This window comes from Elephantulus edwardii, unplaced genomic scaffold (assembly GCF_000299155.1).
Source record: "Elephantulus edwardii isolate Elephantulus edwardi_28Jun2011 unplaced genomic scaffold, EleEdw1.0 scaffold00208, whole genome shotgun sequence".
NCBI classification, from domain to species: Eukaryota; Metazoa; Chordata; class Mammalia; order Macroscelidea; family Macroscelididae; genus Elephantulus; species Elephantulus edwardii.
In genome coordinates this window covers 563,828-575,948 of record NW_006399958.1, presented here as the reverse complement: position 1 = coordinate 575,948, position 12,121 = coordinate 563,828, and the positions used below count along the sequence as shown (strand labels likewise).

General features: G+C 52.1%; 1 protein-coding gene across 1 annotated transcript in view; it reads right to left on the bottom strand.

The window, feature by feature from the left end:
- CCDC114 (coiled-coil domain containing 114) overlaps positions 1–5,821 on the bottom strand; it is a 23,080-nt gene extending 17,259 nt beyond the window's left edge. The window contains exons 1-3 of the mRNA XM_006897336.1: positions 5,731–5,821; positions 3,791–3,890; positions 3,506–3,695 (exon numbers count right to left, since the gene is read on the bottom strand). Of these exons, the coding sequence (XP_006897398.1) occupies positions 3,506–3,695; positions 3,791–3,890; positions 5,731–5,806 (366 nt within the window). The 5' untranslated portion in view covers positions 5,807–5,821. The remainder of the gene's footprint in view (positions 1–3,505; positions 3,696–3,790; positions 3,891–5,730) is intronic.
- Positions 5,822–12,121: the final 6,300 nt, after the last annotated feature.

Sequence of the window (12,121 nt, the reverse complement as noted above, 5' to 3'; positions counted from 1 at the left end):
TTTTGTGTATGGAGTGAGGTGTGGATCTTGCTTGAGTTTTTTGCAGATAATTTTCTAATTTTGCCAGCACCATTTGTTAACAAGGATGTTGTTTTCCCCACTTAACTGATTTCATTTCCTTGTCAAAAATCAGTTGACTATATGTAGATGGGCTGTTTTCTGGACTCTCAATTCTATTCCATTGTGTCTGTCATTGTACCAGTACCATGCTGTCTTGGCCACCACGGCAGTGCAGTAGGATTTGAAATTGGGGAGTAAGATGCCTGCTACCTTGTTTCTCTTTTTAAGGAGTGCTTTGCTTATTCACGGCCTCTTTCCATTCCAAATTAAATTGGAGATTGTCTTTTCCATCTTGTTGAAGAATGGAATTGGTATTTGTATTGGGATTGCATTGAACGTGTAAATTGCTCCTGGTAAGATTATCATTTTCACACTATTGAGTCTTCCTATCCATAAGCAAGGGCTATTTGTACACAATTCATAGTTCTTTCAACAGCCTCCTTTACTAGAAGACCAGAAAGACTGATGCCCCTACCTACCAACACTGAACATTTAGATCCAGTAATCTATGGAAGAATCTCATCAAAAGGGGGATAAATGTAGAACAGACTCTAAAATCTGTCATGGGTTGGCAGCCAAACATTAAAATCCTTACACCACCAAGACTTTGCTTTCCAGATCTATGTGACGACTTGTAGTTCCAGCAACATTTCAACACAGTTCTCACTGCTCCTTCTCTTTCTCTTCCCACCTCTTAGTACTGTTGATACAATGCATAATTTTTGTGGTTGTTGTGGTGGTAGTTCTTGATAGGGCTCTCTGATGGCTGAATGGTAAGAAGCTGCACTGCAATCCCAAAGGCACACAGTTCGAATCCTGTGCCAACAACTCTGGAGGGGGGCATCAGCATTCTCCTCCTGTGTCTGAAAAACCCACTGGAGGGTCAGCTATGGGTCGGTTCCCACACAACAGCACACAACAACAACAACAATGGGAAAGACTCAGCTGCTAACACAAAGGCTGGTGGTTTGAATCCACCCAGTGGCTCTGTGAGGTAATGACGACTAGTAGTAATCTGGTGGGTTTGAACCACTGACCTTTTGGTTTGGAACAGAAGGCTTAATTCACCTTGGTGCTCTGTGCCACCAAGTCAGCTCCTACTCAACAACCCCTTGCACAATAGAGCAAGACACTGGCCAGTCCTATACCGTCTTCATGGAGGACACGAGCCACGTGGGACCCCATTGTTGTGACCTCTGCATCGACTCATTTCACTGACAATCTGCCTCCTCTTCTCTGATCTAAAACAAACCCCAAAACCAAGCCAAACTCAATGCTGTCAAGTTGAGAAACCTTCTGAGAGGTTTCTCGGGCTGTAAATACCTAACAGAAGGTACCTGCCCAGCTTGCTTTAAAAAGGAGCTGGTGTTAAAAAATAAAAAAATAAAAAGAGGAGCTAGTGGATTCAAACCATTGACCTTTTGTCTAGCAGTGCAATGGGTAACACTGTGCCAGCTCCTTATTTGGTCTAAAATGCTTTTTTATTATTATTATTATTATTATTATTATTATTATTTTGTGTGTGTGTACCCTCAAAATATATCTGACTGGTACAGGAGGAGATTGCCCCTCCTTCTCCAGCAAAGCATCTGATGGATTCGAACTGCACACCTCTGGGGGATTGCAGTGCAGCTTCTTGCCACTAGGTCACCAGGGCTCCCTCACAAGAGCTTTTTTTTTAAAAAAAAAAAAGTGAGAATAAAATAGCAGAATGCATAAGAATAACAAAAAAATAGGGAACTCTGGTGGCCTAGTGGCAAGAAGCTGCACTGCAATCCCAGAGGTGCACAGTTCAAATCCACCAGATGCTCTGCTGGAGAAGGACAATCTCCTCCTGTACCAATCAGATCTGATTTGATGGTATAAAATAAAATAATAAAACAGAACTAATTTCATATATTGGCAAGAAGCTGCACTGTAGTCCCGAAGGCACAGAGTTCGAGGCCACCAGCTGCTCCACGGGAGAAGGATGGGCAGTCTCCTCCCACGTGATTAACTGCCTCTGAAAACCCGTGAGAGAGTCAAATCTGGGTCAGTTCTGACTCTATGGTACACATCAACAACAACAATCTCATATAAAGGAGAATCGATAAAAATAACAAAGAAAATAATAGAACTAATCTCATATAAGGAAAATTAGGGTATTATTTGGTGACCTCTTTACTCCAGAACTATGTGTCTATCTAAGATGTGTCAGTAACGCTGTGTGTACAAACGGGTCTCAGTGAGTCATGGTTGGGGGTCGGGGGGAGAAGGAAACCTTGAAAGTTCACTAGCCTAGAAAAGCAGAACTGTTTCTTAGGTCAACCAGCAAGGTCCCAGGGAGATGGGATTAGTGACCCAGGCAAACAGATCCACCCAGAGGGTGTATCCTCTTTGCAGCTAAAGAAACGTAACCTATAACCCAAACCAAACCCAACCAAACCCACTTTCACAGAGGCCTGACCGACTCATAACAACATCACGGGCTCGTGAGCAGAACTCCTGCCCTGTCCTTTCTGCCTGGTCATCGTTACAGACACAGATTGCCAGGCCTTTCTTCCGTGATTCTCCTGGATGGAGCTAAGTTGTCAACCTTTAACTGCTAAGCTCACGGCCAGATGAGTCCGTTCAAACTCCTGACCACCCTCCATCTGGCTTCCGAGGCTGGAAAGCTTAGCAGCAGCAGACTGTCTGCCTTGTCTTTGGCCCAGGGAGCGGGTGGGTGAATTAGAACCAATGACCTTTTTTTTGCCGCCCAACAGGCAATCCAACACGGTGACGCTCATCACTCCCTCACGAATTGCCTTCGAGTCAGAACTGACTCGTAGCTTTCCCGCCAGTGGGTTCTCTGAATACCCATCTTTCTCCTCATGAGAAGCTGGTGGATTTGAACTGCGAGTCTTTGGCACCTGAACGCCTTACCCATGTAGCCATGCCATGACAGGATTTCTAAGGCTGTAACCTCCACTGAAGGGGAGCTGGTGGTGCAGTGGTTAACGTGTTGGGCTCCTACCTGCTCTTCAAGAAAGGTGAGGCTGTTCACCCCTGAGATTATACAGCCCTGGGAACTTTGTGAGGCATTCTGCTCTGTCCTACAGATGTCTAAAAGTCAGACTCAGCCCATGGCAGTAGATTTGGTTTGGTTTCATCTTTACTATTTTTATTTAATTTGTGTGTGTGTGTGTGTGTGTGTGTGTGTGTGTGTGTGTAACGTCAAATCGGATCTGACTGGTACAGGAGGAGATTGCCTCTCCTTTTCCAGCGGAGCACGGGGTGGATTCGAACCACGCGCCTTTGGGATTGCAGCGCAGCTTGGTTTAACCTTTAAAGAAACCCTCGGCCAACCTCTTCAGCATTGCACCACCAGGGCACCTGTGCAGCCCCAGCGGGTGGGTGCATCGGCCCATTTCTCGGATGAGGCTGGGAGGGCTGAGGTGGCGGGCTCCTGAGGCTCGGGACCCACCTTCGCGTCCAGGGCTTTGGCCTGCTTCTGCAGCTCGTCCACCTCCTCCTGCACCTGCCCGCGGCACTTGAGCAGCTGGCTCATGCGCTCCAGCCGCTGGCTGTCCTGCAGCCGCTTCACCTGACTCTGCGCGATGCTGATCTGCACTTGCAGGCCCGTGCGCCGCTCCTCCAGGCTCCGGATCTCCTCCCTGCCCGGGAGGGTGGAGGGTGGGGCGGTGAGGACGTGGGGCCAGCTCCCCCTGCACGCATCCCCAGTCCCAGGGGACCCAGGCGTAGGGCTCACAGTTGCTTCTTGATGCGCTGATGCACTTCCTTGCTGTAAGCCCGTCTCTCGCCTTCCATCACTTTGCATTGTCTCTGCAGGCGACTCAGCTCCCCTTCCACTGAGGGTGGGTCCGGGCAAGGGGCTCAGGGAAACTGGGCCCTTACGTCCCACCCAGGACCCCCGGAATCCTAAACCTGTTTGGGTCCCACAAACGGCCGCTGCAGACCCAGCCCCCCCCCGCCGGAATTGGGGCTGCATCTGGGTTCACTCTGTAGCTCCCTGCACCCCTTTCTGCTGGGACGCAAACGACTTACTTCTTTGCCCTTAAACTTGCTGGGAGCTCGGGTTTGGGCACGCGACTGATGCCCACTAGAGGGCGCTCCCGGGCGGCCTTTCTGGTCCCAGGGCCCCAGCGGCACTGGGTTTGGACATGCGATTACTGTCCACTAGAGGGCGCTCCTGGGGTAGCTTTTTAATCACCTGCTTTGAAATTTGGGAGGACAGTCCCCTCCCACCCCTTGGGCCCCTAGAACCTTGACCTCGCCCCCACCATCGGCCTGGCCTCCATCTCTCCTCCTGACTCATCCTCTCCACTCAATACCCTCAACTCCTGCCAGAACCATTAGCCAGCCTCCACCTCCCCTCACAGCCCCCCCAAGGGGGTCCCACACTGAGAGCAGCAGACCCTGTTTCCCTGCTCCCCAATTCTCCCCAGCACCCCAGCACCAAGGCCCCACATCACCTGACTTCTCATGTCTGCAACCTCAAAAGCACTTTAACCTGATGGTTCTCAACCAGGACTGATTTGGTCTCCAGCACCCCAATATTTTTAGGGTTACCCCTGGGGAGCAGAGGGGTGATTGCTACTCTGAACTTTTGTATTGAGATCGGTGATGCTGTTAAGCGTCTTGCAAAACACGGGTCCAAATAGAACACCAAACACATTGCTTTCGAGTTGATATGACCTCTTAAGGACCCTGTAGGACACAGTGAGTGGAAATGTCCCATGGGGTTTCCAAGGGGGTCATATTTACGGAAGCAGACTGCCTCATCTTTCTCCCGCAGAGCAGCTGGTGAGCTTGAACCACCAACCTTTTCATAAAAGAGCACCACCAGGAAAGCTCTGGTGGCCTAGTGGCAAGGAGCTGCAACTACAAGCCTAGAGGTCCACGGTTCGAATCCACCAGATGCTCTGCTGGGGAAGGGGGGACAATCTCCTCCTGTACCAGTCAGATGTGATTTGATGGTACACTCACACAAAAATAATAAAATATATTTTTTTTTAAAAAAAAAGAGCACCACCAGTGCGCTTCCTGGGACTCTAAGCTTCTGGTAAATTTCACCCTCTAGCAACTCTGTAAGCCCATCGGATTGCCAAGGCTGTAAATCTTTACGGACGCGAAAAGCCACTTCCTTCTCCCAAAGTGGGCTCCAAAATCATTGACCTTGTGCTTAGCTGCCAAGCGCATAACCACCGCGTCACCAGGGTCCCCAAGCAGAGCGCAGCACCTCTCCAATAAAGAAATCTTCAACCCCAAGGTGGAAGACCTATGCTCTAGGCTGGGGTTCCCTTTGAAACACCCTCACATTCCTGCTCCCACGAACAGGAGTCCTGGGTCCCACCTAAATGTCTCTGCACTTAAACTCCTGCACAATTGGCCCCATCATTCCTATCGGGTCGGCTCCTCACTAGAGGGCGCACTTGTCCCCCAGCGCCTGGAACCTCAGCTCTGGAAATGAACCAAGAAAACCCAAACCTCAAACCAAACCACTGCCTGCGACGAGTGGTTCCGATGAATCCTAACCCTGAAGGCCACAGAGTTCCTGAGACTGTAAATCTTGACTGAAAGGAGAGGACCCAGCTCTGAGCGGCTGGTGGGATCGAACTGTCCACCTTTCAATTAGCAGCCCAGCAAGCAACCCTCCTTACAGACGCAAGAACGCAGGAGTCACCCTACCCGCTCCGTCCAGGAGGCCCTCGCTGTCCTCGGAGGGGGCGCTCATAGCTGAGCGCCCCAAACGCATCTTGGCCATGGCGAGTGGGGGGGGGGCTCCTGGAGAGTGGGGGGCGACACAGCACTGGTCAGATTGCAGGAGGGCTGGACCAGAGGGTGGGGAGGGACTGGGATTGGGGGTCAGGGGTGACTCCAGAGCCAGCTTGGGCTGTTCCCACGCTCCTCCCCGTCCCACTGCGCACGTGGTCTGGTTTTGCTTCCAGGCTCCAAGCCTGGCAAAGGCCACAGCGCAGTATATCGAAACGATGGAAGGGTTTAATGTGGTGGAAGCATAGAAGAGGACCCTGGGCGGCTGTAAGGGGGCCAAGTCCAGACCCTACCTGCCCGGGTGCCTGCCTTCTTGGTGCTCTGAGTTCACTGTTGTGGTCTGGTTACTGGGGAGATGACAGGCCAATGAGGACTTGGGAGAGTGAGTAGGGAGGGACTGAGATCGCGCGGGAGAGGCTGAGGGTGGAGACGGGGAGCTGCAGGGCTGAAAAGGGGGAGAATCAGAACAGATTAGGGGAAGGCTCGGGGAGGGAGGCGAGGATTTGGGAGTCACTGGGTGAGCTATGAGAGGTGTGGCTAGAAGGACCCTTGGCCAGGGGCAGAATTGGGAGGGCCAGAGAGGGGCGGGAACTGGGGGGAGGGGGGCGAGGTATCTTGGGGGGCGCGGCCAGGAAGATCAGGGAGGGGCAAGGCTGGGAGGACCAGAGAGGGGCAGGACTAGGAGGGCCCTGGAGGAGGCTGGGAGGGACAGGAGAGGGACCAAGCCCCAGAGGAGCAGGATTGAGGCTTTGAAGGGCGGTGGTCATTTGTAGAGGGGTGATGTATCGGCTGTGAAGGGCGTGCCTAGGGGGCGTGGCTCGAACCATGAAGGCGGGGCTTATTTTTACTCTCTCAAGCTCAAGAAATGGAGAGGAGAGTAATATTACGAAGGGCAAGGGCGATCCCTGTGTTTCGGGGAGAGATCGGATTAGGAGGTAAACATCTAAAAGGCGCTGGAAGAGTTTTAGAGCTAGGCTGAGTTCTTTCAAGACAGGGTCCGAGAGGTGACTTTTAAGCTGATTAAGGTCACGTTCTTTTTAGGATCCATTGGCAGGAAGGTGGTGCCGATGCCCAGAATCGTAAGGGAGCGCTCACCGCTTCAGATCCTCGTAGCAGCGGCTCACGAAGACGCATGCGCAGTCAACGGCCTCCAGCCAACCCGCCAAAAAGCCATGGGCCGCGCAGTCGCACACGGAGACGGGGATGTAGGTGGAGCCTCAGCGTGCTGGCCACTCCCCCACCACAGGACACGCCCCCCTTTTGCAGGGCACGCCCCCTCCGTGACAGTCCGCAGCCCACGTGGGCCTCCCGGGGCGGGCTAGCAGTGGGCGCCGCTCCCTGCAGGCTGGGTGTGCCCGCCGCCTGCGGTTTCCTGTGGGAGGAAGCGGCCCGCGGGCGCTCAGCTCTGCTCGGAGGCCCTGGAGGGGGAGATCCTCACCTTCATCCTCGCACGCCCCATTCCACGGAGGCCTGACATGGGACACCCCCTAATGTCCCCTTGGAACCCTCAAGGCTGGTGCTTATTTCCCTTGATTCGGATCCTCCCTGCTGCTTGCTAGTCTCCACATCATTCAAGTTTCCATCTTAGTCCTGGATCCCTCACTGTTCTCAGGATCCTGCACCAGCACCCCCCCTTCTCTGCATTCCGTGAGGAACCATATGACCCTCTCTAAGGCCCTAATTTTTTCCTTTAGTGACACAAACCTTCAAACTCCCTTGAAGATCAAGGTTCAAACCTCCACTTTGTCTCTAGCAGAGACTTAAGTTTGGGAGCACCTATCTCCCACCTCCAGGTACCCTTCCTCATTTTAGACTCAATTTTAACTTTCCCCCCATAGATCTGCCTCTTCTCCAAATCCTAGAGCCCTCCACCTACGTCCCTCTGCCCAGAATCCACTCCAGACCCCCAGCTTTCTGGTTTTATCAGCGAACACACGAAGCTCACTGTGTCCAGGCACCCTGCTAAAAAAATAAGACAAGGAGGAGATACAGTTTTCATCTCTATTTCATCAAAAAAAGAAACCTTACTTCTGCATCCTAAATTAAAGTACAAGCAATAATAATTATTATTTTTATTAGCGTATAAGCCCTGGAACTACACAGATCATATAACTCTTCTTTTTCAAAGCCCTCCAACGACATCCAACTGCATTGAGAAAAAAAAAATCCAAACCCCTCCCAGGGCCTTCAAGGGCTCCCTTTGACTTCTTTTTACGCCACTCCCTCGGGCTCGGAGCTCCTGCCACACAGGCTCTCTGTCTGTTCCCTCAACAACCTAAGCTTGTTCTCTCCAGAGCCTCTGATAGCCGTTTCCTCTTCCTCCCAGCATTCAAATGACTCTTGTTTTCAGGTCTCAGCTCAGGCGTCACCTCTTCAGAGGGGCCTCCCCCCACCCCCTGTTTAATGTAGCCTTTCTCTCCCCATCATAATCTCCATCACTCTTCTTTCATTTCCTGCAATGTGCATATCGTCATCTGCAATCTATCTTAGTCTGTTTTCCTCTTGCTCTCTCTCTCCCTGTACCAGAAGATATACTCCACAATAACATCATCATCAATTTTGCTCTTTACAAGGAGCCCCTTGGGGTGCAGTTGGAACCCACCAGCTGCTCCCAGGGAGAAAGAGGAGACAGTCTGCTCCTGGATTTACAGCCTTGGAAACTCTGTGGGCTGTTCTGCTCTGCCCACAGCTCACTCTGGGTAGGAATTGGCATGATAGTGTGACTGTTTGGAGTTTTGTTTCTGATGAGCTCCTGGTTCAGAGGAGATGTTCAAGAAATGGTTTTTGGAGGAAGAAAGGGATGAGTTAGGTGTGGCTGCTAGTTTGTTGTAAGGCTTCAGTTCCTCATCGTGATTCTGTGCACAACAGAACCAAACAATGCCCAGTTCTGTGCCACCCTCGCATTCTCTACTGTTAGGTAAGGGAGGGCACTCTTATTACCGCCTTCAATCTGTGTAACAGGACCAGAATTATCCTACCATCATTCCTTATTGTTATCAATGTTATCGTCCTTATAACCACATAAGACAAAAGGGAACTGGTCCCAGAGAGGTATAAGAGGTATTGGTTTAAGATCTCTCAACCAGGAAATAAAGAAGCTGGAATTATTTTTAAAAAACTGATTAGTTGCATTTCTGTCATATAAAACCCACCATGTGAAGGAGCTCTGGTGGCCTAGTGGCAAGAAGCTGCACTGCAATCCCAGAGGTCTGTGGTTCAAATCTACCAGATGCTCTGCTGAAGAAGGAGTGGCAATCTCTTCCTGTACCAGTCAGATCCAGTTTGATGGTACACACAAAATAACAACAACAACAACAACCCACTGTGTGGTGGCCACAGCTGGAGTCCGATCCTCTGCACAGAGGCTCTGGTGTAGGTCTTTACAAGATGGTCAGTGAATTCGTGATAGGGAGACTAGGTGGACATGGTCTCTTTCCAGAGGTCCAAACTCACATAGCTGTAGGGCTTGGAGATGGCATCAAAGGTGGCCTTGGCAAAGTAGCAGTCCTTGGCAGCTGTCAATTCCAGCCATCAGCAGCAGCTTCTTGGGCACGGAAGCCTAGATAATTCCAGTACTTCGGGGTGCAAGGATGGGGTGCACCAACACAGAGCCACAATCCCAGGTCACCTTACAGGGAACGCATGAGGTTTGCCAATCGTGTTATGCCGGTATCCACGCTGCTGGCCAGGGACAAGTGGAGAGGTAGGCCAGTATAATGGAGCACTTAACAGCCAAGCCTACATGGCCATTACAGTCTCCAGGGGCTACTAAGGAACCCGGTTCTCTGGGCAGCACGTATCTGCTTCTGCACAAACATTATTGTCTTTCTTTTCTTTTCTTTTCTTTCTTTTTTTTTTTTTGTGTGTGTACAGTCAAATCAGATTTGACTGATACAGGAAGAGACTGAGATTGCCCCTCCTTCTCCAGCAGAGCTTCTGGTGGATTTAAACCACGCACCTCTCTGGGATTGCAGTGCAGCTTCATGCCACTAGGCCACCAGAGCTCCCTGCAAACATGATTTTTCAAGACCTTAACTTTCCACTCCTGGCCGCTTCTGGAGTCTCACCTATTCCATTGTCCAGCCCCCTGCACCCTACTAATTGTTCCTGGGTGTCCCAGTCTGCTTGTACCTGACTTCTAGTAAAAGGTTGGGGGTTCGAATCCACTCGCCAGCCCCAAAGAAGAAAGGCCTGGTGATATTCCTCCATAAAGATTAAACTTCATCGTTGTGGAGTCAATTCTGACTCTCAGTGACCCTACTGGATGGAGGGGAACAGCTCCACAGCATTTCCAACTCTGTGCGTCTACCTACATCTTCACGGAAGCCGTTTTCCTCCACCCACAGCGGCTGGGTGGGTTTCCAGGGCCAGCTTTTCAGGGAACAGCCCAATGCTTAACCACTGTGCCACCAGCGCACATGAGCTCTGGCCTCACAGTCAAGAACACGCCATGGAGAAATTCCACCAGAGTTACCAGAAGTCAGAATTTACTCAACAGGCAACAAGTTTGCTTTGGGATGGGCTCAAAGTGGTACCAGAGGGGTCTGCTTTCTGATTCTCCTACAGTGCAAGGATCCAGGGAGAGAGAGAGATAGAGAGAGAGAGAGAGAGGCAGCCCCTGGCCAGGGTGGGGGTGGGGGCTCCCCAAAGCTGAGCGGAGAGGTTTCTCATCTCCACGCGGGGAAGGAGCCACAGAGATGCCCATCAAGGGGCAGTGAGTGGGGGCCGGAGAAGGAGGAACCGGCGTGTTTGGGCCCTCCCTCAGGCTGCAGACCTCAGCTGGGTGCGGCTAGGGTGGGTATAAAAGGGTCAGTATATATTGAGAGGAGCAGAGGAAAGGAAACCAACCAAGAAGCTGCAAGAGAGCTAGGAGGAGGCCTGGACACTCAAGGCAGGGGGGCCAGGGAGAGAGAGGCCGAAGGAGAGAGAAGAGGAAGAGAAGGAGTTGAGTTCCAGACTTGGAGGGGCGAAGGAGGGCGTGAGCCAGGGGGGCAGAGCGAGCCGGGGAGGCAGGCAGCTAGGGGAGGCGGGGGCCTCGAGAGGGTGGAAGGAGGGAGGCGAAGGGCGGGGCGCCGAGGCCCTAGCGAGGAACCGGGCTCCGACTGGGACTTTTTCCGCGGTTCCCGGTAAGTTTCAGTCCGTTATTCTAGCTGGGATTTCTTTCCTGACTTGAGGGGGGTTGGAAGTGGTGGTGGAGTTCAGCCATTTGGGAAAGACTCCTCGCTTCAAGGCTGAACCCCAAAGAAATCCTCGGAATTTCAAAAAGTGATCTCTTAGCACTTGGAGAGTGGATGCGGGAAGGGAAGAGGAGGGGCTGGGCAGGCTTCTGGGGGTCCCAGAAGAGCCCTCAAAACCCAAGAACTTCCTGTGAGGGTGGTTATTGGGTTTTGTTTTTTTTTTCCTTCCATGGGTCCTCACTTCCCCTGAGGGTTCTCCTGACACCACCCCAAGTCTGAGCAGCCTCAAACCTCCCTTGTGTCTGGACACTGAGAAAGCGTCTGGGGAGCTGTCTCTTGCCCCATAAGTACTATTTTTTGGTCCATATCCCCACAAAAGACCCAGGTGTCCAGCGGGCTCCAAATGGGCAGCAACCGTGGGGTGGGGACCTCATGGGCACAGTCAGGGGCTGGGGTTTCCCTGGTGCTAAGTGGGGGGGAGGGTATGAGTCACCATATGAGTCACTGGGTCCCCCTCCACCCCACCCTCCCCCACCCCAGGAAAGGAGTGGAGTGAGTCAAGGATGCACATCCCTGGGGACAGCCTCTAGCACCCCAGGAATGTGGAGAGTGTCAGTTTGAAGATTCCTAGCCTGGTCCCTATAGTATGTCTAGGATCAGAGGTTGAAGTGAGGGGGTCTCATGCTTAGTCCCAACAGAAGTCCAACCTTTCAGCCTCTCCTCTCTCAGACCCAGAAATCCGGGTCCCCCAGTCTCCCCTGTCATCAGACACAGAAGTCTGGGTCTCCCTCCAGCCCCACCTCCTCCCTCAGATTCAGGGATCCAGGCTGCAGCCCCCCTTTCTCCCTCAGACTCAGAAGTCCCATCTTTTTCACCTCAAAATTCAGGAGTCTCACTCACCTCCTCAAATCCCAGTTTCCAACCCCATTCTCCCTCATACACAGGAGTCCAGGCCCCCAACTCTTCCTTTCTCAGACCCAAGAGTCCAGGCCCCCAGCCCCTTTGTCCTTCAGACCCAGGAGCCTGGACCTCCCACCCCTCTACAGCAGAATTCAAGGGGCTCGCCCCCCCAGTTCTATCAATGAGTACCCCTTCTCTTGCCTCCTTCCCCCCAGGACTCTCCCACAGCT